This window comes from Astatotilapia calliptera, chromosome 19, assembly GCF_900246225.1.
Source record: "Astatotilapia calliptera chromosome 19, fAstCal1.2, whole genome shotgun sequence".
NCBI lineage: Eukaryota > Metazoa > Chordata > Actinopteri > Cichliformes > Cichlidae > Astatotilapia > Astatotilapia calliptera.
Window position 1 is genome coordinate 14,142,366 of NC_039320.1, and position 27,565 is coordinate 14,169,930.

The 27,565-nt window shown below is 41.3% G+C and overlaps 1 protein-coding gene across 9 annotated transcripts in view; it reads right to left on the bottom strand.

Moving 5' to 3' along the window:
• daam2 (dishevelled associated activator of morphogenesis 2) overlaps window positions 1-27,565 on the bottom strand; it is a 111,591-nt gene that overhangs the window by 30,233 nt on the left and 53,793 nt on the right. For all 9 annotated transcript variants that reach the window (XM_026152820.1, XM_026152817.1, XM_026152819.1 and 6 more), the window contains exons 3-5: window positions 25,757-25,846; window positions 13,030-13,104; window positions 6,346-6,440 (exon numbers count right to left, since the gene is read on the bottom strand). In XM_026152820.1, the coding sequence (XP_026008605.1) occupies window positions 6,346-6,440; window positions 13,030-13,104; window positions 25,757-25,846 (260 nt within the window). The remainder of the gene's footprint in view (window positions 1-6,345; window positions 6,441-13,029; window positions 13,105-25,756; window positions 25,847-27,565) is intronic.

Sequence of the window (27,565 nt, forward strand, 5' to 3'; positions counted from 1 at the left end):
ATGGAAACCTAATGGAAATTAACTATAAAGTATAAGTATTAAAGATAATTTATCTCAATTTCAGGACTGGGACCATACCTCATACACTCCTCTTCTGGTTCTCCAGTAATGTATGCTTTCCTGCACTGTAGAAGACTTGTTCTCATTTTCGTGACTCACTTGCCCTCCCTCGGCCCAGCCCATGAGCTGCCACCAGTCCTCACTGAGGCATTTCCCAGACCCTAGCCTCACATCCATGCTGATTCCATCTGCTATTATCTTACAAAAAATGCTGTCAAATCTAATTGAGGATGTGGTTTCTGCTTGCAAAAAAGATGATCTCAACTACTTTTTCTTTTTCATGGACATAAAATACTAAAATTTCACTTACCAAAACTAGAGTACAGACTTCTTGCATGGTTTGCTTGTACATTTAACCGGACAGCAAACCATAACTATATTAAAAATAGGCACTAAGAGCAGAAACGTGTTCAGTTCTTGTCTTTTCATTTTGGCTTTAACCCATGAGGTTGCCGTTTGGGATTAAAGTGAAAGTGAAGTATAACCCCTGTGCTCAACTCCACTTTTTCCCCACTCTCCATCTGTTCAAACCTGCCTGCATGGTCCACCTGGCCATCACTCGTTTCTTTCCATTTCCTGTTGAACTACTAAGTACCAAAGGGAGAGAAATCAGCGCTCTAAGAGAAGCAAACACTCCATCTGAGACTCTTTGAAGGTGTGAGACTCTACTCCCCCACTAATGTATTTGGTAATATGTGAAAACAGATATAAAGTTCACCCTCTGTTGAGCGGAACCTTTGAGAGATCTGTCGACAAAATGTTTTGAAGGATAATATTTGTATGTGATGGCAGCGAAACATCCAAAGAGCTGTTGACACAAGAGCAGGGTGAAAGGCTGCAGTCGACTCGAGTAAATATTCTTGCTGGAACAGATTTGCAGAAACAATGTCCACAGAGAGCCGCCTTGGGAAGCACTACAGTGCTCTGCTGACATGAGCCTGGGAGTGCAATGCATTGTGGGCCAGAATGGCCTCAGTGACCTCCACGATAACTCAGTTTCCTGTCCTCGTGCAGTTATGTCGCAACGGAAATGACAATGATGGAGGAGGGTCACGTCTTAGAAGCGCAAAGCACGCTCATCAACATGAACATAAACATCAGTGCAGATGTGCAGATGACTCAACAAATCAACAGTGATTATGAAAGTATATCCAACTGCATAGTTAAAATACCACAAGTAAACATTCAAATATTTGGACGCTAACTGGAAATGCACACCAGAATGTGTATATTTCATTTAACTACATAGCTGCAGCAGTTTGTGTTTGCCTGTCTACCCTCACATGCCCACTTGAGTTGAGATTCAGCTTTACGTGAGTAAATACACAACCGCAGTGTGATGCTTCAAGCTCCATTTGACAGCTGGTAAACAAAACAATAACTACCGGCATGGACGCGTGATAAGCTGCTAACTCGAGGGGAAGAAATCATTTTCAAAATGCCTCCTTTTTTATGGCTGCTTAGAAATAATCACATTTATATTTGAATGAAGACATCTGGGCCATTAAATTAGTTTCCAACCATCAAAAAAAGGTTTCTGGTAAATGGCAAATTAAGTGCAGCATCACTCACAGGGGAAAGAATATTTCGCCTGTGGTCTCCTCTTACAGGGAGGCATCGATACAGTCCAATTGTTCTGTTATTGAGTGATTTCATTTTTCTTGCACCAGCCTACCAACTTCAGTTTAATAAACACTAAGCCTTTGACATTTTAAGGCATGGACAAACTTATGCATGGGTCGTTTTTTCTTTTAGATTTTGGGTCTCATCTTTCCACTAGTTTGATAGATTAGGTTTTGTGGAATTAAACAAGTCCAAAATTCACATTTAGGAATTTATTTAAGTGCATGTTGTCCAACGGAAATTGGTGCTTAATGAGATCTAGAACGACGTCTAGCAAAAGCCACAAACCTCACCATGCTCTAGCAACCACAACTACTAGACCATCATCTCATACTTCCTCTATTTCCAGCACTTTGATCCCAGAAACCTTGGGTTATTTACATATATTTGTATCTTATAATCAGCTAGTGTGTCTCTAGTAGCTTTCATCCAAAAAATATACTTCCTTGTTCTGTAGCTACACAACATATTGGTCAATGAGTTTACCACTACTGGTCATTATTGATCATCTATAAAATTTAAGACAGCAGATCAGTTTGATCTCTTTCAGGAACAAGAGACAAACAAGAGATAGAGTCTACACCAACTTCTTACCCATTTAATAAACTCCATCCACTGAACTCTGTGATCTGTAGGCAAGAGACCAAAGATTTTAAGCAGCAGAAGATTTCTGCATTGCATTTTCTTGTAGAAAATCAGTTTGCATGAAGAGCAAAGCAGGGATGGTATTTTCTGAAATGCACTGGATAGTGATCAACTATTGTCTAATGATGAGTTAAGTGATTACTGGCATTTTCAAATTATCTGTCTTGGTAAACAATGACTGGTGCAAAAGCCAGAAATGTTGGCATGGATACCTGCTGGCTGCAACAGAGACCCCGACAAATTGTCTGGTGCCCCAAGAGCCTGAAGTGAGCAGACGAGCTGATGTATTTCCAGACTGTGAAATCAGATTACGGCTGCGTTTAGGCTGAGTTCATTATTAAAACGACAACAGTTTGTTTTGTTGCTCTCAAATTCTGTGGCCTGTAGTATTAAATCCATGTTTGTTGTTCCAGGAACTGAAACTACAGCCAAATCAACCAGGATCAAAAAGATCCTTCCAGATTATTCTGTCCTCTTGAAGTAGCAATGTCAGGAAGAAAGAATGTGCAAATCTTAAAATAACGTTCACACACACAAACAAACACTTGATTGAAACATGTCACCAGCAAAACAGCCTGTGAGTGAAAGTGGGTGGCCTACTGATGATGTGCTCTGCCTGGCACCCTGCATGTCTACAATGTGTTTGGGTCCCGTGGCCCTGCAGAGCAGCATGAGTAGCAACAAGGGCACCTCTTCACAACCAGGCCCAGCTGCCTCTCCAAAGTGAAGGAGGGAGGGAGCAAGGCAGTTTCAGGCAGGCATCCAAAGCTGGGCATGAGTCAAAGCCGAATACGCACAGACACCACCGTGTCTCACAAGATGAGGCCGTAAAAACTCTATACATTCACGACGGGACAAGGAAATGACACACAGCGCAGGTGAGGCTCTGCTTTATGTATCCCAGACAGCAAAGCACAAAGTCATCATTTCGCTTTAACTGCCCGTTCATCACAAAGCCCACGCTTGGCTGGACATTTCCCTGAACACCCATATTCTGTGCAACACACCTGCTGCCCGCATCGCTGTTCCACTACTTTAAAACATCTGCGTGCTAATGAGCAATAACTCACTCTGTGAACAGCATGGGAGCAGGTGGACTCTGAATAGTGTTGGCAAAGTCACCTTTGATGAGGTAAAATAAGTGAATACAACACTACGAGGAAATGAATAGAGAAAAAGAGACATATAAAAAAAAAGCCTTAAACTATAAATTAGGTAAAATAAAAACAGGAGAACGTGGAACTGCACTGGGGTATCAGGTGGGGTGTCACTTGAATATATGTATTTAAAAAAATCTACATTTATTTTATGTAACATACTATGTGGCAAAGTCACAACAGTTGCCTAGCATAGGAGAAAGGGAGCAAGCAGGGAATCATTTAGGCTACCGCTATCATGGAAAAGTGGACTGAGCAAATTAAAGTGTCAAGTCATAACATTTACCTGGTCTTCTTTTTTCTACTTTGTTGTTCTAATTCTTTCAGGCTGCTTTATGTGTGTAAAAAACAGTTTACGGTAACACCAAGCTAATGACATTCATTAGCTAGTTGTAGCTCGTTTCTAAAAACATCGTAACAGTACAAAAAACCCTCCCTGATGATTAGGCCCAGCAGGGGGTCAGTTTAGACCTGGAATAACTCAGCACCAACAGTGTGGTAATGATGGCAGAGAGATGACAACCTAACTTGGCCTCTCAAGGATTGAGTTGCTCTGCAAGTGCCAAATACTTTGGGATTTGGCCTTTAGAGAAACTATGGTAGTAAAATTGCAGAAGATTAACTGTACTTCCCAAATAAACACTGGGTAAACGTTATCAAGTGTTTGTGAGACTAGATAGCCATCTCACCAAAGTGATGCTTATGTTGAAGTAAATTTAAGTTTACAAGTAGTCGTCCTGCTTTCCTGCTACAATTACAACATTTTTTTCATCATGTACTGCAAATGCAGTATGAACTGTGCAAACCCCTCCTGAAAACCTACTCCTTTCATAATGCACTGCATCATCTAACCCTTTAAAATTTCTTCAATAAATTAGCCCAAGGCACTAAAATGGCATTTTCACAAATGTGCAAATCCTGTTACCTCAGACTTGGATAAGTATTCCTACTACCCTGAATATGTCAAAGGAGGAAAACTGTGACGATATATTCAGATATGTTGTTTGCCGCAACAGCAGGTAATGGCATAAAGTACATATAGCTCAGCAAGAAGTTTTTCCACTAATTAGGATTTTCTTTCCTGGTTATCAGTGTCTGAAACTGTGTTCAAAGTTCAGTTTCACTGAGCACACAGAGAGCATCGGTAGTCCCCATGTGGGATGAGTGTGAGATCATCAGAGCAGGTTTAGGCTGTAAATCAGCTTTAATGAGCACACTCAAAGCCCATCCCTGTCAGCTACATACAGCTTAGGATGTCTACCACATGAACAGGGCTGATCTTATTTAATTAGCTTTGAAAAAAAGTGCAACTCTGACCTTAAATATATTATAAATCCTTACTTATCCAGAACCTTCGAGCGCACCTTTGTATTCATATTACTTTCTTTTTTGTGTGGTCAGTAAGTAAGAGTTAGAAGTCACAGAGTGTTTACTATATATCTGTATTTGTTCATTCAGCAGCACAACAAATATATTTGTCCTGTTTAGTTGCCAACAAATTATTTCAATCATCATATCACACGTTCAAACCTCAGTGATTTTTATTACCAGAATTTTGCCAGTACCTGCAAATTCCACTAATTACTTAAATATAGCATGTTGTTGTCCATTTTATAAATATATTTTTAATGTTACTGTTTTTTTGTTTTTACATTATGTTAAAAACACCATATTCAGCTACAGTGACTCTTTGAGACTTGCATTTAGTTTGTTTGTTTGCACATAAATACTGATTAGGCTATATGTTAATGACGATAAACAAGAAAAAAAATGTTTAGAACCCATCTGACTTAAGCAGAAGATTTCTTTTAAATACAAAATTAAAACTGCAAATGATAAAACAGTTAGTTGTAATGTTTTACCTGTTCAGCTGCTATCTGTCAACTTACATTAACTAATAAGGAAATACCATAGATTAAATCATTCTTTGTAAACCCCGTTTATCTTGATTTGGTGCCAGCTTACCAGCATAGCTCCACTGTTCCATCTGTGCCTCATAATTAGGATTATATCAGACAGAAAATAGACATTAGACTTATCTAAGCAGCTCAAAGTCAGAGGTCTAGATCTGTTAAAGTTAAATTGGACTGACTTGTTTTATTGAGGCATGATATCATCAGTAGTGGGATTTCACTGCTATTGGAACTGACAATAATTTCTGGTATCCTTATAATATTCCAATAAAGATTCACATTCAAGGCCAGAAAGTCTAAAACAGAAAGTTTCAAACGATTTCCTGTCTTCTGTCTAGACCTCTGAGTCTGCTTCTCACCAGCTTTGTTCTGTTTTGGATCCCCACATGTCAGCACATGGAGCAAACACAACCACACACACTTGGCCTACAAATACACCCACACAACCCAGACGCGACCCAGACGTGAGAGCTGCCCTGAGTTTTTGTCACTCTGCACATGAGGCCTGTCATTTTATAGCCGTCCTTGAGAACACTCAACACCCCCCATTTTGGGGCAGACCACTGCTTCATAAGAATGGCACGGGCTGATGGACAGCTCCAAAGGAGGTGCCGACTGGGAGACGTAGGCGGTTTGTGTTGGGGGGATGCCCAGTGTCCTTGAATATTTCTTTGTGGTGACGAGTGAGGCCAAAAGCCGCTAATGACCACAGCGTAAATGTGGACGACTGAAAATTTCTTTAATTAATCACTTTTCAGTTTGAAGTAAAGAATAGGCTCATTTAGCATGACAAGAGACAGACTGCGCTGCAGCACGAGATCCATTATTAAATCAGATTACGGTGTGTGGTATAACCTCAACAAGTTAAATTGTAGGAATGGAGCAAAGAGCTCAGCGCTGTGTGCAGCCCAAGGGAAGGTCACATGGAAGAGTTAAGTTTCACTCACCTCATCGGCTGAGTCCGAAGTGCCGTCTTCAGATCTTCCACCACCTTGTTCCTCATTTCCATTTCCTCCTCGTCAAAGGCAAACAAAGTCTGCATCTGCAGATAAGAAGAGAAATGGAGATTTCACTGGACAAATAACAGATTCATAGAGTTCAATTCCAACTCTACATCAAGTGAGAATGTTACCTGCTGGTAGTAATTTGGTACTTTCCATTTTTAATTAGAGCAGGGCTCCTACAGCCCGAGGAAAGTTGGGTTTAAGACTTTTTTAATGCCGCTCAGAATAAAATTTAAAATCAATTTCACACAAACCAAAAACTGAAGACAAACAACATCAACTGATTGGGGTTGTTTGGTTTTTGTGGTTCAGTCGAATCTCTCGTCCAACAAGCTAATTTATGTAGGCTGTTGATACAGACCAAATGCACGCAACCACATGGCAATTTTGGGAACACTGCACGAGATTTCACTCTCAATTACCATTGTGCATATGTTTTCTGCAAGAAATACACCATGACTTGTATGTTACCTGACATGAGACATTACAACAGAGAAATATGGACTTAAACAACTCAAATTCTTAAGGATGTGGTTCTCCCAACCTTGAATGCAAAGAGCCAATCAACAAAACAAATGGCTGATCTTATGTCCTTGAGCTGAAGGCAGCTGCATTTCTTTCTGAGGTTTTTAAGACATTTTACTTCTCATGCAAAAGGCTTCTTTGGTTCTAAAAGATGATGTGGATGATGAAGTTGGTCTAAGGTGACAACCCCACGAGAGGTTAAATATGTAGGGCTTCTTCAAGAACCTAAAAATGAAGTCCAGTTGCCTTGAACTCAAGCACCTATTCTGCGGTTCCTGCCCAAAATGAATTAAGTATTTCTCTGCAATTACAAACTCTGTATAAACAATCCTGGTATCAAAATAAAGCTAACACTTGTGAGACTTCATCAGCGTTGTAAATATTACAGCAGATGCTAGTTTGTCAAAGCAGCTGAGGATGGAAAATAGAAAAATACAATTTTTTTTCCTTGCCTAATTTCTGTTCTTTTTCCTGTATTTTATAGCATATAAAACCTTTGGACATATCCTGCGGTACACAATAAACTCCACAACATCATGAATCAACATATTGACATTATATGTACAAAGACTGATGCTGCTGAAGTGAAACACAGCAAAGTTACAGAGATTTTAATGAAGGCGTAGCCAGGCATTTTGCAATTTGTTACATTTTGCCACAGTCTGTGAGAGTTGAATTTTCTTAAGTATTGAAGAGCAGAAATGACTCTAAATCTTTCTTTACAAGCCTACAAAATGCTTGTTTTTGAATATTTTTGGAAGAATTACCCCCCCCCCCCACACACACACACACACAGGCATAATGGTCCCTGCGTGATCGTAATTTGCACAGCGAAAATAGCCTTTAGCACTTTTTGATGGCCAATAACTTTGGCTTCTATTGGCCATTTTGCATGACTGACCCTTCTCTTGAATCATTTGAGCCAATAGAATGACAGTAACATCAACACATTTACAATCACAATTTGCAAGGCGAGAAATACACGTGAAGCAAAATGTACAACACTCTCCGTCATCCAATCACATCTCTGTATCTGGGCAGAAAATCTTATGACAGGAAACAACTCTGAGGTGTTGTGGGAGATGACTGCAATTTTTAAAATGTTTTCCCTCTAAAAGTATGTTTATTTTTTTTCCCCCCCACTGCAATTTAGATTTCTACTAGACTTGATCAAAAATATTCAATGCCTCTGTCTCTTCTCAGGGACAATGCTAAGAAAAACTAAAAGAACAAAATTAATCCTACATCTTAACTAGATTAATGAGTAGATGTATTTGCTATCACACTGCAGCTCTGTTTATTGCAAACATTTTCGATATAGTGTCAGTGCTGTGCGAAATTACATGCAGTTTTATTGTACATGCAGTGATTACTGTATATGTATGGTTCTTTATTTTTTCCCTTTTAATGTAGATATTTAGATGAAAGCTACTTAATATCTGACTGGAGACATTATGAAGACTGCTCCCATGAGACGAGATTCCTAAAAGAACCAGTTTCAGTCAGGCTGCTTTCCTGACCTTGATGATACAAAAAACAAAGGTTCTTTTTTTTAATGTATGTTTCCAATATTTACAAAACTTTCCATTTTATGATCAGAGTGTGTTTTGCCTCTTGCTCTGTGCAATGTTAATTTTTTATGTCTGTTAAAATTTTAAGATCAGATTGATTTAAGATATTTAAAGACTTTAAGGGTTCACGTTATCCACAGACACCGTGTCAGATCTTTTCGGAGCTTATCTTTAACACAAGAATATTAATTGTAATTTGGCAGCAATATGACTGCAACCACACATTTAGTGTCTTTAGTGTGATTATATATGATACTAGGACTAATTGGAACAATCAGAGACTCATTAGCAGACTTATACTTCTGGCACCACAACTCAAACAGATTGTGTTTGAAGCTACACAACATACCAAAATAAGTTATGCAGACAATCAGCTCTAATCAACCTAAAAAGAATAGTAATAGTGATAATGCATTTCTGCATCACTTCACTGATTTTGTCTGCAGTATCAGAGAGCAGTCATGCTCTCATTAGTTAGTGACACAGGCCTTCTGCTTAGCATCTCCAGGCTTTTTCCATGGTAGCTCACTACCAAGCACCGAGGCCAAACAGTGCATGTTTCAGCCAGTCACAGTGCTGCCCATTCATTTCCCTCAAAAGATACTTGTTTGCGATTGCTTTCAAACTTTAAACCTTAAAATTTTGGTACAGCTCGCTCATTCATTTCTAAATAAGTCTTGTCTTGTGATGATCAAGCCACTACAAAAAAAACAAAACAAATAAAACCATCAACCTAAAAGTTAGCTTGATGGTTCAATACCCAGCCCCTGCAGTCTGCAAGTGGTGCTTGCACAAGTGCTTAACCTCAAATCGTCCCAGATGTGTGAGTGTGTGTGAAAGCGTTTAAAAGCGCAGTATAACAAGGTTTGTGGACCTTGGAAAGAGACACTGTTGTTTGGTTCTACTAAGGCAGCTTTTTGTTGCTTTGAGGAGTCATAGACAAATGCCATTGGGCAACTTAGACCAAGGCAAAAATAAAAGACCGGAGGAAGAATAGGTAAGTTTGATTTGGGGGTGCACTGTCCCTTTAAAAAGTAACACACAACCCCCCACCCGCCGTTTGTAGAATTATTTTATAGACTGCCAACTAGCTACCATGACATATCTAACTGAATCCTGACCCAATGTTTGATTTTCCAACAAGAGCTCAGATCTGTCCAGTGTGCGAGAGTGTTTAATATAGAAACGGTACACTCAAAACATCCATCGTGTCGACTTAGCCTCAAGTACAGATGGTTCAGGAGCCCTGTGCCAAACGCTCTGGCTCCTGTTGCTCTAAATGAGCGTGTTCATAGTCAATGGGAAGTTGGACACAACAAGTGTTGGGCTGAGTGAATGATTGGGTCGTGCTGTGAGCCAGTTCACCGTGTCAGTGAGTCTAGCCAAATGGCTCCTTCCTACATCTGCTATTAGTAAGCTCACCCGTACCTGTGGCCAACATGCACATAAGGATATCATTAGAGCCAGTTGGTAAACCAGCAGACGGTACTTCCCTAAATCCTTATGATGGGAAATGCCCTCCCCCCAGCCAGAACTATGCCTTTAAGCTAGTCATAAGAGCGTCGTTAACAAAGATGAATGCTACTAATCGAAGTCTTAATGTGGGCCATGTGGATCATTGACGCATCAACCAAGAAAAAGAAAAGAAAAGGAAAAAAAAAGAAGGGATGAGTTTAATCTAAACCAAGACAAACTAAATTTTGTTAACTAAAACAAAATAATTTAGTGAAATCCAGCTGCCATCGTATCTTCCACCATCAGAAGATATTTGGAAGGCTTACGTCAAGTTGCATTAAAAGTAAACGTATATGTTTATGTTTCATATCTCGTCAGACTAAAAAAAATTTCTCGTAATTTATCATAGCCTGCATTTAAGCAGTGAAGTGACTGTTTTTCTTTTAATACCTAACATCAGATGTCAGGGACACTGCACGCTCATATGGTAGCAACTTGTCAGTCACCTAATCCCAAACTTTATCATTGTATTTGATGTAAACAGAACCATAATTTATAAAATAAACATATTCAGACTTGGAACTAGCAACTGAGACCATAAACTCATCGTGTAAGCATTTGCCGTAGTCACCGGCAATGCGAGCAGCAGGGTCATTTTCTCATACGCTTCTTTGAAAGCGGACTAGAATAGCCCCCCCCCTGCTGGTCACTAGAAAGCATGTAAGTTTAAAATACTTCTGCTTTGGCTCCGCTTTTCAGAGCTAGACTGTTTTGTAAAAAAGATCTCTAAAACTGAGCAACTCACATTAATACAGTATTTGGAAAATAGCACTACAGGTCAGAGGACACTAATTAAAAAATAACTTAATGAAATCATATCCAGAAATCAATGTAATAAAAGAGATTTAGCTAACAGATCATTCTGAATGGCTCCAAAGATATACTGCTTCCAATCGAAACATTATGAAAACACGATGCAGTTTATTTGCAATACAATTAATCCTGTACATTGTAAAATGTGTCACCTAATCAACCTGCTAAAAAGCACAGAACCTCAGTTCATATCAAAGTTCATCTCATCCCATCAATCAGTCTTGTGATTACTTCCAGAAGTTTGAGACCTTCATGCATTTTCCTTTTTCTTTATTTCTGCAGAAAAAACGATCCAGCTGGGAGATCTGAAGCTCTGCATACAACTCGGGCACAGCGGGGCTACAGAAATTCCTGTCAGAGTCACAAGGGCGTTTGAGTTATCACGCGGTGGCCCACGAACAACCTCAGGGCTCTGACACAATTTTATGAATGAACATCAAGATGCCGGTTGTACAGTAATCTCTCCGGGCGGCAAAATGAGATCATCCAATAACTCAGCTACTGTGTAGGGGCCGACCCCGGTGAGATCGCGCCGGAGCCAAAACATGAGGTCACGGGGTAGGAGTGGAGTGCCTCCAAATTTTAAAATGATGTTGAAGATCGTTTGGAGCTCCGTGGTGGACCAAATGCAGTTGGAGAGGAAGGGGAGGAAATCAGTCGGTGAATAATGGAGCTTAAAGTAGGTCTGCTTGTGCAAAAAGGAGACTGCTACAAGTTGTAAAATCTTTTTCATGCATGTCACCCACTGATGTAATATTAGCTGACGCTACTGTGCTTGAAACCAGGTTTCTCCCTGATATTATTCCAGACACATTTTTTGTAAAAGTCTCAAGCAAGGGCGGCTGCATTTTCAATAGATGTCAACTTTTTAAAACTTCTGGTACTGTACAGTAGACTTTTTAAAATCACCGTGTTTTGCAGGAAAAACAGGAAAAGAACATCTGAAACATAACTCTGACAGAGCGTCTGACACCTAATAGCACAGTGGCTCCACTACAGCCCTGGTGGATTTCAAATTCTTGGCAACTCACAAATCAGCACTTTCTCCCTGCTCTACTTAAAATACGGTTTGTGTGAGTGTGTGTGCGTGCTGTCAAGCGTCTGAGCCTTAAAGAGACTGAAAAATCGTTTCTCCAGACCTCTACGCTCAGCTCAGGTAGCAGTGTGCTGTTCAGAAGCAGTTCTCATCTCTGGAGTGGAGGCAGTAAACAAAAACAGCTGCAAAAATTGCAACCGACGACAGCTACGCTCGACAAACTGCAGGGCAATAAACAGATATTAAATGCCGTTACGTTTCAGCTCGGTGTTTATGGTATGCTAAGGTTCAACCGTTTGTTCTACCTCACACTGGAAAGATTTATGAATGCAAACATGTCGGACGGTTTGGCTAGTCTCTACATTTTGTGCTTATGTGTCACCTTTCAAGAGACTCGCTTAAAATGTCATGTTTTAAGATCTCAAAGCATTTGGGAGGCAGCTTGTCGTTCACAGAAGGACTCGGGGTGAGAGGCTGCTGGCACGAACCAGTCGGTTTGATATAATACAACATCATATAACAACACTTCTGTCTAAAGCGACATGGGGATCACAGCAGAAGCGAACTCTGCGATGGTATCACACCGTTTTTATTGGCAGACACACGGTCTAGAACTAACGAATATTGTCATCCTGGCTTTGCTCCATGTGTCTGACAGTATTTCCCACTGACTGAACTGCTGAGCGCCGAAATGGCCTGTTTGTCATCGCAGTGTGTGTGAATGCTGGGGTCACAGCGAAGGAATGTGCTCGTGTGAATATAACAAGCAGTCAGCAGGGAGATGATAAAACGCCAGCCAAGATATCTAAGAGAGAACGGCTGAGCGAACAGTGACCTCTGTGGGGTCTGCATTAACTAGAGTTCAGTACCATCAATGCTCCTAAAGCTGTTGTAAAGGGGACTTATTATGTTCCCTTAATAGGCCCTTGATATTTTTCATGCGTGGTCGGAAGCAAGCAGATTTGGCCCCTCACAAACACAATGCTTGAATGGTAGTTATTAGGGTAATATGCATTCCTGAGATGACCATCATACAACCATTTCTATGGCATTTTATGACAGATGTTTAAAGAGAGTACCTGGTACATATATGATGCAAACTAAGCAAAAGCAGAATATGTCTTCTCTTATCTTTTTTAAAAATAGTGGAGAATCAGTTTAACTTACAGCCGCCATGGAGTTAATGCGGTCGATGTAGTAGTCGGGCCAGCTGGTGGCCAGCTTGTTGGGGTCCTCTTGCTCCTGCACATGGACACAAAGAAAGTGCTTTAATACCAAGTCAAAAAACATTCGCTTTCCCACAAAGCTAAAATGCTGATCACAGTTAGAAATTCCATTTCTTTTTATGAAGCAAAAATTAAGCATGTTGGTTCTTGCTCCTTTTATCAAGATTTCAGATGTCAGTCAGCTGGCCTGAGCACCGGCAGCAGACCCTGGGTTATCAAAGCATTGACGGTATGCTAATGGTAGTTGCTTGGTAATATATTTTATGCATTTTATTCCTCCACTTTGCATCATATTGCGATGTAAAAGCACTTTTCCATTTATTGTTTATTTATTATTTACTTTACAATATAAAGCATCTTGAGGCAAATGTTGTGATTTAGGCCGTATAAATAAATCTGAATTGAATTGAAATCTTCTTTCCAGTTACCATAGGAGACAGACCCTTTGTTACTTTGACAATTGCAGCTGGTGTTTAGAAATGCAGCAGCCAACTCACTAATGGTAATGACTGGTTATGACAATTACCAACACAAACCATCATTTTCTGAACAGACGTTACAATCACTAATCAAATGCATTTCATTTAAGCATGTTGGCTCTGCTAAATTAGCACAAAACGTCTGAAAACGCCTCATATTCAGCAACAAGTCTAAACAGCTATGAGTAAAGCTTGATACTGGTAGTTAGGGTGCAGAAGTAAACTTAACCAGAGTCAGCTGGTTTTAAAGTTCAGTTTATTTATTAGATCCACATTTGGATTATTAAGCCAAGCATTGTGAAGAAACACATCTATTATATCAATATTATTTTCCATCAGTCAGGAAAGGAAGTTATTATCAGTAGGACAGATACTTTGTGTAGTGAGATATTATTTCCACTGATTAATGCTGCCAACTGAGCAGCTAAAGCTGACATTAAACACAACAGACATGGCATTAATTAAGAGAGAAACTGCTGGGGTGGAGGTGGGTTGTAAAGTGGCTTGCATATCCCCAGCAACTGTGGGCAAGCTAAAGCCTCTTGGGTAGGGTATGCGATATGAGATTATGAGTTTTTGAAAATATTAAAAAAAATAATACTAATAATCTGAGTGAATATTTTTGCTTCTGTCAATCATGTGTCTTTTCCACAGAAGACATCATCACACTGGGGACCAGACTTTTCTATTTTGGACCATATGTTTCCTGTTTGTGCCCGCCCCTCCCTTTTGTTTTCTACCTCGGCCACAAACGTCAACATCCACATGAAGACTAAATAGATCAGGCATGCCAGTCTATAATAATTAGGTCACAACATTTCAGATTCTTCATTCAAAAGAAGAACTGCCCAGAGGAATGAAGTGTGCAGCACAATTGTTTTCAAATAGCTCTGCCTGAGATCAATTTGTCCTGGCCAATTCGAGGATGCATGATGCCACAAACAAACAAAACAAGGGGGAGTACAGAGACCACGTTCCTCATTCACATCTGGTCTTATTTAGCTTAAGCCTAGTGTACTGGTGGAGCATTATTGTTGTTTTTGTTACTGTGTGTATGCCAACAATAGTTGGAAAGTTAAAGTGTGCCGAATTAACTCAAATTTGAACAGCTTTGCATGATAACGTTTTTGCCAAAGCTTAAAGTATATTTTAAATATCTACATAAATATTAGAATTAGGCACCAGGACACTCTAGGCCGTAGGTCGATGATCGATTTTGTAATCGTATCAGCAGACCTGTGACCATATGTTCTGGACACTCGGGTAAAGAGAGGGGCTGAGCTGTCAACTGATCACCACCTGGTGGTGAGTTGGATCAGGTGGCGGGGGAGGACGCTGGACAGACCTGGTGCACCTAAACGCGTAGTGAGGGTGTGCTGGGAACGTCTAGCAGAGGCCCCAGTCCGCGAGATCTTCAACGCACACCTCCGGCAGAGCTTCAACAGCATTCTGAGGGAGACCGGGGACATTGAGTCCGAATGGACCATGTTCAGCGTCTCCATTGCCGAAGCTGTTGCATTGAGCTGCGGCCGCAAGGTGGTGGGTGCCTGCCGTGGTGGTAATCCCCGAACCAAATGGTGGACACCAGAGGTGAAGGGAGCCACCAGGCTGAAGAAGGAGTCCTATTGGGCTTGGTTAGCCTGTGGGACTCTGGAGGCAGCCGACAGGTATCGACAGGCCAAGCGGAATGCGGCTCGGGCAGTGGCTGAAGCAAAAACTCGGGTGTGGGAGGAGTTCGGAGAGGCCATGGAAAAAGACTTTCGGACTGCCTCGAAGAGATTCTGGCAAACCGTCAGACGTCTCAGGAGGGGAAAGCGGTGCTCTACCTGCACTGTGTATAGTGCTGGCGGAGCGCTGCTGACGTCGACTGAGAAAATTGTCAGGCGGTGGAAGGAATACTTCGAGGACCTCCTTAATCCCACTGACACGTCTTCCGAGGAGGAAGCAGAGTCTCGGGATGAGGGGAATGACCCGCCAATTTCCGGGGGCGAGGTCACTGAGGCAGTTAAACAACTCCTTGGTGGCAGAGCCCCTGGTGTTGATGAGGTCCGCCCCGAGTTCCTGAAGGCTCTGGACGTTGTAGGGCTGTCCTGGTTGACACGCCTCTGCAATGTTGCGTGGAGATCAGGGGCAGTACCTGTGGACTGGCAGACCGGGGTGGTGGTCCCCATCTTTAAGAAAGGGGACCGGAGGGTGTGTTCCAACTACAGGGGGATCACACTCCTCAGCCTCCCTGGGAAAGTCTATGCCAGGGTGCTGGAAAGGAGAGTTCGTCCGTTAGTCGAACCTCGGATACAGGAGGAACAATGCGGTTTTCGTCCTGGTCGCGGAACACTGGACCAGCTCTTTATCCTCTCCAGGATACTTGAGGGTGCATGGGAGTTTGCCCAACCAGTCTACATGTGTTTTGTGGACTTGGAGAAGGCATTCGACCGTGTCCCTCGGGGTGTCCTGTGGGAGGTGTTGCGGGAATATGGGGTGTCTGGCCCATTGCTACGGGCCATTCGATCCCTATACAACCGTTGCAAGAGCTTGGTTCGCATTGCCGGCAATAAGTCGGACTCGTTCCCGGTGGGTGATGGGCTTCGCCAGGGCTGCCCTTTGTCTCCGGTTCTGTTCATAATTTTTATGCACAGGATTTCTAGGCGCAGCCAAGTGGCGGAGGGCTTTCGCTTTGGTGGCCTCAGAATCTCATCTCTGATTTTTGCAGATGCTGTGGTTCTGTTGGCTTCATCGGGTGAAGGCCTCCAGCTCGCACTGGAACGGTTCGCAGCCGAGTGTGAAGCAGCGGGAATGAGGATCAGCACCTCCAAATCTGAGGCCATGGTTCTCAGCCGGAAAAGGGTGGAGTGCCCACTCCGGGTCGGGGATGAGTTCCTGCCCCAAGTGGAGGAGTTCAAGTATCTCGGGGTCTTGTTCGCGAGTGATGGGAGAAGGGAGCCGGAGATCGACAGACGGATTGGGGCTGCAGCTGCAGTAATGCGGACGTTGCACCGGTCCGTCGTGGTGAAGAGGGAGCTGAGTGTAAAAGCGAAGCTCTCAATTTACCGGTCGATCTACGTCCCTACCCTCACCTATGGCCACGAGCTGTGGGTAGTGACCGAAAGAACGAGATCGCGGATACAAGCGGCAGAAATGAGCTTCCTCCGAAGGGTGGCTGGCCTCTCCCTTAGAGATAGGGTGAGAAGTTCGGCCATCCGGGAGGGGCTCAGAGTAGAGCAGCTGCTGCTCCACATCGAAAGGAGCCAGCTGAGGTGGTTCGGGCATCTGACAAGGATGCCCCCTGGGCGCCTCCTGGGTGAGGTGTTCCAGGCATGTCCCACCGGGAGGAGGCCCCGGGGCAGACCCAGGACACGCTGGAGAGATTATATCTCTCGGCTGGCCTGGGAACGCCTTGGTATTCCCCCGGACAAGCTGGAGGAGGTGGCTGGGGAGAGGGAGGTCTGGGCCTCTTTGCTTAGGCTGCTGCCCCCGCGACCCGACCCCGGACAAAGCGGATGACGATGGATGGATGGATGGATGGATATTAGAATTTTTCTTCTTCTGCAAATTTCAGGGAAAATGTTTTTAATGATTTTTTATGCAGGGTCAAACACTGCATTAGAGAGGTTCACATAGGCAGATTTTCTGCACATGAAGGTATTAAACCTGCATAAATCCAATACAAAAGAATACAACTTTACAAGGCCATAAATCAGTTTAAGAATAAATTCTATTTAAAAAAAAAAAAAAGTTAATGCTTTGTCTGTTTTCGGTCTAACTTTATTAACTTCAAAGGAATTCTTGCAGTAGAAAGCAGTCAGTTGTCTCTGTGTTCCTTCCTGATGTGAAAAAAAAAATCTATATTTTATAGTACCCATTCCCTCCATAATTTAAAATGCTGCTTCAATATTTGCATGGTGGCCCCATTTCTGTTGATTAAGCCACAAAAACTCTTTTCTGGGACCAGCACCAGATATAAAATCCTCTTATTATCTACAGAAACTAATTGAAGCTCAAATGTGGGCATAAAAAAGAGCTGCAAAATCAGCATTTCCACTTATTTATGAATCGCATACGCTCTAGCAGCTATACTTATGTCTAAGTTTGGTTAAAGTGGATTTCAGGCCTCATAATAACCATTGTTTCTGATCCCCAGCATTCTTTGCCAACATGGATTTAAAGCTAGGCTAAAACAAAAACAATAGCACTCAGTGTGCTACTCAGACTGTGTTTTCCAGTGTTCTGCTGACACATTCAGGACGCGATGCCAGACAGATCCTGACGCTGAGATTAACAACTTAACTGCCTCCTTCTGACCCTCGAGCCGAATAACAGTCGTCAACACACCCTCAAAAACGGTCCAATGTAACATTTACTTTGGCAGTTTCATGAGCTTAAAGTAAAGTACTATAATTTGCGTCGTGTTTTTGGACAAATGAAAAATAGTGACAGCATGAGGTTTGTTTCGGCCAGTCTAGTCATATCAGTGCACACACTTCCTCAATTTTCTGCCCCTTTCACGACATTTCTAAGAGGTGAAGTGATGGTAAGTTTGTTCTTGTGCTCTGCTTGCTTGATCAAATCATTCTGGAAGTTAATCACACTTGATGACTGTTTAAAACCTTGTGATAAGACGCCAGACTTCCTAGATTAGTGCTCATTACCATTGAATGGTGCGAACAGCAGGCTCTGGATATGAAAGAGAAGATTGTGTTTGTCTTCATGAGTAAACATTTGCATGAATGTGCTTATTGCATTACACTACTACTCAAATGTCTGGGGTCACTTTTAAATGTCTTTGCTTTGAAACAAATATAGCAAGATATCATCAAACCTGCTGTTAATGTTTAATAAAGTCATTCATCATAAATCGTTTATGTAAAACTCCCATAAGCCCAATTTTAGGATGCATTACTAATGGGCGCCAGTGACATGCTGTCTTTACTAATGCAAGTTTGCTTAATACACGTTAAAATTACTCTTATGCTTTGTTTTAAAAAAGCTGGAAACTGTTGGGCATATAGAGCATCTTTGAGGGTTCAGCTATAGACCAGCCCAAATTAAATATTCTTGACTGATCTCACAGACACATCACACTAGTACCAAGTCAAACTCCCTTTTTGCTTTCAGAACTGCAGTAATTCTTAATGATATCGATTCAACAAGATACTGAAAACGTTCCCCCAAGATTTTTTCCATTGGCTGCACAAACATGATATAAATTTCCTGTTTCCCCACATCCCAACGGTGCTCTACTGAATTGCAGTCTAGTGAGCCATTTGAAATGACATGAGCATTGTGACTTGTTATCCTGCTGGAAGCAGCCATCAGAAGATGGGCACGACGTGGTCATAAAGGGATGGGCATGATTATTAACAATACCCAGGCTGGTACAGTTAGTAGGACCCGAGGACTGTCACTCACTTTGCTTTGGACCATCCTCTGTAAAGTCCAGAGATGATTGTGTGGAGAAAAATAGATAAGCAGTTTTAGGTTTTCCTAATGTTCACTTCGCCTTTTTTGTTGTATCAGTAAGGGCCAGTTTATGCTGTTCTGTAAAGTGAGTAGTGCACATTGTGTTAACAAAGCAAAGGAATAGTTTCATTTCTTAGAAAAAGAATAGTCTCGTGACTTTTAAGGTAATATAATTTGAGATGATAAGCAAAGAATTCAGCTTTTCTAATGATGTAAGGGAGCCTAATATGCATCTGGACTTTTAATATTTACATCTACCTACATATGTCATTAAAATGATTTATTAGCACTGTTCCCTCATATTGAGAACGTTCTGCATTTGAACCAGATGTTCTCCCTGTGACGGCAGTGGTTTCCTTTAGGTCTCCCCAGCCAAAAAACATGCAAGTTTGATGTTTTTCTTTCAACAACAACATTCCTAAGTGACCCCAAATCCCTGAGAGTAAGTGCACATCTTTGTATGCAAGTGATCTTCTGGTCCCCTCCTTGGTAAAAACATTCCAGCTGTGTACTCAGTCGCAGCAGTTCAAGGTCAACTCCATCACTCTGCTGCAGCAGTTACACACTTACACATTACCCACGTCTGGTGACACTAACTATGATTTACACCCCAGGTTGAAGCATAGCAGGACAGGAATCCCCAACAGTGTATCAGGTATGTATCTGTAAACCTTTCCTCTTGTTACAACCATCTGTTGAGGTATATATCGTTTCTCTGAAGGCCCTAATACCGGCCTAAAACCAGCGTTCAGGATTATTTCCCTGTCTGTTTGGCAGGCTGTACTGTTTGCAGAGGCACCTGTTGAAAGAGAGGATGAAATTACATATTTCAGCCTCCCTGCTGTCATGTAGCGAGCAGTCTTTAAGATTTCAAACCTCTTAAAAAAGTTTCACTGACAATGATAATTGAGCTCACTGATTTATATGCATATATACCTTTCAAGTCAGAACTTCACGTACAACAGGGGGTGGAATTCAAAATACTCAATTGGCCACAGTTAAAAACAAAGCACTTTGAAGTGTAATGGCAACCTTATACCAAATGCTCTTAATTTTAAAGATAAGCAGGAGTGTGGGAGGAAGGTACAAAGAAATAGCACCATGCTACAAACTAAGACAAACCGATAGCATCACTCGTGTTCGCATGTTTTGCCCAACACACATCTGACAACAGCACATTTGCATGTTCACATTTTCCAACTATTTTCTCCTGGCTTTGGCAACCATCTTGGCACAGTCACTCACTTAAATGCCGTCCAACTGTTCTGGTTCTGAGACAGGGCCAGAATCTATAGATTGGCTCACAGAGACATGCTAACATGTTTCCACGCGGTCTCTAGTTTCTCTGGCGATTGGCCTGCTTGTGAGGCGCCTCACACTCTGTTCCCATTTGCTCAGAGAGGCCCTGGGGGACCCTGGCTATAATGTGGGGACTCTCATGAGCCATCCAAAATCCCGACAGCACCAGCAGGCAGCTCTGTGCTGAGTGAAATACCCTTTTTTCAAAGACAACTTTATAAGCAAAAAGGAGCACACTGCAGAAGACTGATTTCAAAACGTGTTTTTTGCAACAAAACATCAGCAAAAACGTTAATTCGCCGAGCTCAGTCGATTCAAGTGTTCAGTAGTATGTCAAACTGTTTCCATCTCATATTCATTTTTCTTTGCAACATTTTGGGTTTTTTGCAGGGGGTGGGTGGGGGTTGTCAAGCTTCGAAGACATATCCACTGAATCAAATATACATTTATATCTCTATTTCACCATTTCATCTAGTGCATCATCATTTTTTGGGGGGGCGGGGGGCAGAAGTTGTGCAGGAAGTGTTATTAAATAAGTGCATGCACTGAATTTTTCCATGTAGCTCCTGTAATGTACAGTAGAGGACATAAGCGATGGGCTGCCCAGTAACTACAATGGCAGTTTCTTAATGCCTACATGTCTATCCATAGCAATTATTTGAGTCAATATTTTCTCCATATTTTCTCCTCCAGCTGTCACGACAATATGTTACCGCCCGTGGAATGAGAGAGGATCATTCGACATTCCAGTGAACCGGTAGGTCTGAGGTGAATATTTATCTGAGGAAGCCGCGATATAAAGTCTCACCTAAGGAGGCAGGAAATGGACAGGATATTGAATTCTGAAAGATTATGTAACACTTCTGCAGGTAGCAAATGTTAAGAGTAAGCAGAATTCTTCGCCTGGGGTCACATTAAGTGATGGGGATTCAACACATGTGGCTAATAATTGGAGACAGACGGGAAAGCCATTTCAGGAGATCATAGCACACCGTCCAGCTGGGTGATTTGGGGGAACAAACAGAAAAGCCTAATTTAATTGAAATTTAGGGCAGTTTTGTTAACAAAAGCAGTTTTGTAACTACTTTTGTTAGTTTTCTCCCGGATAAAGGGACATGTTGTGTGATCATGAGCTGAAAACAGCATGAGTGAGTGTGTGTTTGTGTGTCAGTGCAGCGCTAATAGGAGTCAGGAGACCCTGTTTGGCTCCCAGCACTGAACACTTATCAGGAGCTATTGGATATTACATCGTGTTCTGTACCTGAGGGCTGCAGGATACAAGTCAGGCTTGCAAAAACAAGCATACACACACACAAACCCGACTACAAGCAAGGAATGCAGTACTCTTATTCAAGGATTTACACATGCCATTTCTGTTTCACTTGTACTCAGCACCAAAAACAAATCCCTCTCTCCATGTTTTGCAGATAAACACACCAATAAACGCCCAGCACCTCCAGCTGTGGCCAACTGGGTGGCTGAGATCAGAAGCAGAGATATCAGTGTAAAGCCTGATGAACTCTTCACTAGACCATAATTACGTCCAATTCTCTTAGATCACTGCTCATGAAAGTTTGCACGTTCCTGTTACAGGAGAAGTGCCTAACCACCTAACATTAATACTAAGGTTGCATTAATCTAAATTTTTGCGCTATAATGTTTTGAATTCCATTATTTATATATCTCATTATTTCACCGCAAGTGTTCAAGTCCATAAAAAGTTTGGCGCTGTCTGTTTTATGATCTCGTTCAGCTCTCTGTTTACACAGCAGGAGCATTTATGATGAAATCTGTGATAACAAACTGAGTTTATCTTTAAATGAATAGCCCTAAATTTACCAACAAACAATGATGTTATTTCACAGGGTCACGTTAAGGCCATCAATTCCAACACTGCTGCTGAGAAAATGTGTTTTCTCATGTCAAAATAGCACCGAGTGCCACACCACCCATGATGCCTACAGCCTAGGAGTGACTCACTTTTGGAGCTAGCCTTGAGTGGCCATTAGATGAACTACAGGCCAAGAGGTTGATACCAGGCTGAGCTTCTGCCATCAGGAGAGATCAAATTTATCCACAACACTATGTTTTTCCTCATTCTGATATTTGGCAATAACAGTAATTATCTGAAGCTCCTGACTTGCATCGCCATGATTACAGGCATTGCCCTGCTGCCGCATGATTGCCCAATTAGATAACTGCATGAGAAAGCTGTAGTACAGGAGATCCCAGTAAAGTGATCCATGGCTATCTGTTGTTGTTATTAGACCCGTAGTCGTATTTGTTGTCCCACAAAGAAGCTTTCAGTTCTTCAGCTGAAGTAAAAGACTGCGCCAAAATGGAACTGTTAATTACAGTTTGCTGCAAATGTGTTAACCGGTTTGTTTTGCAGGTGAACAAAGTTAGTCTGTTGTGCCCTCGGTGGCTGCCTCCAAGTGTTATCTAACCACAACAACTGGATCCGACAGTTGGCCGGAGGAAACAAGGGGAGTAGTGTTTGTCTCAGAGGGGAGACTGAGGGGAAATTCTGCTCTCTGTTTAAATCACTGTCATGCTGTAATTCTCTGCAACAGAGGGCAACGCTGTATGTTGTACTTGTGTTTGAATAACATGCAATTTTTCCTTCCTATATGGTGGTTCATGTTTGTGTGATTGCGTGCATGTGAGGGCAACACACACACACACACACACACGTCATTATTCTGATATTGCACACCAGTTGTTTTTTCCCCCTCATTCTCCATTATGCCGCCTCTATCCATGAATAAAGGGTTTGTTTGGATTTTCCTCCGGCTTTCCGCTGTTCAGTGTTACCCTGGTTTTGCTCTCTGTTTCCTGGCCTGGATACACAGCTGATTTCTTTTTTCTTTCTTTTTTTTTTTTTTACCTTAGCTTCACAAAGGAAATTATTTCTGACTAGCAGAGATGGGGGAGGAATGACAAACTAATATATCCTACATCTGAACCCGCACAGTGCAAACCATTTGAGTTCCAATATGCCCAGGCTGCTGCCAACACTTTGTTTCCACTGCCTTCTACAACTGTACAGTGAATCCTTATAAATGTCTGTGGCTATTCTGTGAGATATTCAATAACTGATACGGAGGATTAGAAAACTTTTATGTGGGTTCACATTCTGCCAGAAATTCAAATCTTTCCTTACTACGCAGGGTATTTAAAGTGCAAAGCATACTAAGGTTATATCAGAGATCTTATATGATATCATAGCACAGCAACTGCTGTAGATCTACCAAATAAGAATACAGGCAGGTCTCAGATCTACATGTACTATCTCTACCACCCATATCTTTACAGTTTTACTCAGATGGCATTTTAAATATATGTCACTGGGTGTTTCCTTTCCTTTCCTAGTTCTTCAAGGTTCTTGAAGAACAGTCAAAGCTTATTGAATGTCCGCTGCCTTTTGTTCTGCTCTCTGTCAAGATGATCCCACAGTGTTCCAATACCTTTGAGATCTGAGCTGTGGGGAGCCCGGTTGAGCAACGATAGTGTTAATCCTTTGTTTTTTCTATTCAGATATGCTTTTTACTGCATTGGCAGTGTGTTTGGAATCGTCGTCATGCTGAAAAATGAAGCTTAAAATCTGATTGTCATAATTTCATCAGTTTTGAAAAAATTTCAAATGCCACTGACTTAAATGCAGCCCCAAACCACGACACAGACTCCACCATGTTTTACAGATGGCTGTACACACTCACTGTGGTACCTCTCTCCTTACATCCTCCGTACTCCGACAAACCAAAAATTTCACATTTGTATTTAGCACTCTGTCAAACCTGCTGCTTTCATTTTGTTCTTGTGTAGTTTGGCTTCCTTTCCTTAAGAATGGCTTCTTGATGGCCCTCAACTCTGAATTTATACACATGTACCAGGAATCATATGTACATCTCATTTTCTGTATCACTTTTTCAAATGTTCTTATCTAATACTTTCCCAGCTTAGTGAACACACTTATGAGCATGATTTTATTCTTCTGATGATAATTATGTGGAAGTTTCAGTAAAATCTGACCAATACTGTAGAAGTATTGATTCTTGTGAAAAAAATGGAAATGTCCCCATAAAAAGAGAGATGTAACCTTGACCAAGAGCACAGTTTGGATGAAGACCCATTAGGGGATCAGTGTGTGCAAGTTTTATTGTGAACTGTGACAGAACGGACAGATGACAGATGCTTTGCCATGGCATCAGCTCATCGGTCCTTCAACTGGATGAAATAAGAAGGGGGAATTACACTGATGATGTGGGCAAACCAGGTTATTCCCCGATTATCACCCTTCAGGACCGAAGCGACAGACGCCACAGATCTAGTTCATGACTGGCCCTTACTAATGTGAACACAAAAATAAACCTAATGATAACACATACACATGTATTGTATATGCCTCTTCCATCTATAGATAGATGAATAAATAAAGACTTTAATATCGTTTTATAAGGGTTTAACAATAATAACAAAAATAAAAAGATTACAACTTCTTCTGCTATTAATTTAACTGGCATTTCATTTCATTTCATTGTAAACTGTCGCGGTGCTCCAGTTTCCATCCTCGCCTTGACATCCCTCTGAACACACCACAGTTCCACTACTCTTCTTTTTCCTAGTAACTCAATACAAGCAGAGACTTTTACGCACGCAGGTGCGCACAGACACACACGCGTACACACACAAAGCAGTGTGTTTACCCCTTTTAAAAAAGGTTGTCAGAGCATATCACATCAGCAAAGTCAAGCTTGCATGCTCAGGAAAGTGGAAGGAGTGGTCTAGTTCTGCTTCCAACACCAAACGCTCGGCCAACAAAACAAATCAGCAAAGAAAAAAAAAAAAAAAAAAAAAAAAAAAAAACACAGGAGAGGGTTTACAACTATTTATTCAATTTGCAATTGAGGGATGGAGATGGGGCTGAATTCTCCTAAAGCACAATGTAATTTCCTGGTGGATGTTTGACCACAAAGTGAGACCAGAGTTGTTGTGGAGAGACACGCTAAAGGGTATGAAGAAAACGAGCGTTGTTTTGGCGAGGGGAAAGGGGTGAAAGAGAGGGCTAACCATTTTTTTCTTGTGGTCTACGGTATGAGGACAATTCATAGGCAGCATGAGGAAATTGCTTGCTTGCGTATAGAGAATTAGGGCCTTAAAAAGGTTGTGGCATGTAACCACAACCTGCAGAAAATATTGTGCAATCTATAGCTGGCATAATATGTCCATATGTTTACGTCAATGCAGAAATGAGAAGCTGGAAAAGAGGTGGCCTGTGTGGCTGAGCTGATTGAAAATTGTTAAAAGGCTGCCTTCAATAACATTCACTGCTGACAGTTTAGCCCTAAACTGTGGGTTCAGGCAGCCAGTCAATATAGGGCCAGCCAAAGATCAGAGCCCATGTACGAAAAAGGACGGCAGAGGCCAACTCACCTTCTTCTTGCTGCAGTAGATCTGCCATTTCTTCTCATCGGGCAGAGCAAACATGGCCTCCCGGTTCTTGTCTGTCAAATCCAGCTCATCCTGCAAAAAACAACAACAAAAAAAGAAGGAAAAAAGTTTGTTTTTGTTTTGAATTCAAAATTCAAATTCAAATTTTATTTGTCACGTACACAGTCATACACAGTACAATATGTAGTGAAATGCTTGGACAACTGCTCGTGACCTAAAGAAAACAAAAAAGGAAAAGGCTATGAATAAGATAGGAAATAAATATGAAAAATTAAAAAGGGTAAATTTAACTAGGAAGGAATAAAATATAAATTAAGGTTAAAAATGAAATAACTGTACAACACAAATTAGAATGAAGGGTAAATTTAACTGGGAAAGAATAAGATAAAATATATAAATTAAAGTTGAAAATAAAATAACTGTACAACAAAATACACAATATAGAACTATATAAGAATGTATGAAGAAATATAAATAAATATATACACAATAACAGCAGCTGTACAAGTATTAACTGGAAATGAAGAATGTAGGGACCAGTGTTGTGCAATCCACATTATGTCTTGTGCAGTGCAAATATGCTTGGAATAAAATATCCCTGGAATGAATTTGATGCTACTGATATATTTCAGTAACAGGGACAGTGGCATGCTTCCCACTACATGTCATCACATCTTCTTATAATAATACCCTATGAGTGGGAACTGAGGAGACTATTTGCTGAAGTTCTTTAGCCAAATTTCCCCCCATTCAATTTGACATAGTATTTCAGCTGCTTCATTTTATCACAGTTTTTATCACAGCCAGACTGTTTACAAGCAAGTATGGATTGCAAGTAGTTTAGAACTCGAACTCCTTTAATGAAGAGCCATGCATGTTGGAATACAAGCAGAAGGTTTTGTATGGTCTTGCTGAAATCCAGAATGTCTCAAATACACAATGTCATCCCTGAAAAACACATCACCTGGATGGGCAGCCATGTAGCATTAATGGTGCCTTCGCACATTTACAAGTTACTCATTCAATGTGCATAAACACCCACCCCCACCCCATACAATCATAATGTACACTTTGAATTGTAAGCTAATAACAAGGCTCTGCTTCTCTTCAGCATCTTTGACTGTCAAATAGAATTTAAGATTCTGGTTGGTCAGACTAGAGGACAGTTTTCCACTTGGCCTCCACCTCAAATGAGCTCAGGCCCGAAACGAGCCTCAGGTGAGCTTCCATGCTAGAGGTTGACATTGCATTTGCGGATGTAGTGATAAAATGTGATGGTTTGCAATACAGACATTTCTAGCCTTTATTGCCTTGTTGTTTTGTTCTAGTATCACATTTAAAAATACTTTCCAAAATATGGCAGCAATTTTTTTTCCCCCAGTGTCAACATTTTATGTTCTTGAAGAAAACAAACAAGAACTTCCAAATGATTTGCAAACTATTGCGTTCCTTTTTTTTTAACATTCACCACAGCACACATCCCAACATTTCAAAACAGGCTCGTGTTTTTATTGCAGCTCATCAAGAATAAATGTGCAGAAAAACAGTGATTAAGAATAAACAAACATAACAGCCCAGTAGCATTTAAAGACTGACATAATATAATCAACCCGTCCCTCAGGACACATTCCTAGAAGCCCTGTTGTTTCCTTATCCCTATAACAACACAGACATTTAAGCAATGAGTCGAGTTTACACAGCCACATTTAAATCTCCTTCCCACAGACAAGTGTTTTAATATTCATCCTGCTGCTCTACTCAATTCTTCAGCTCAGTACAAGGAGCCTCCTG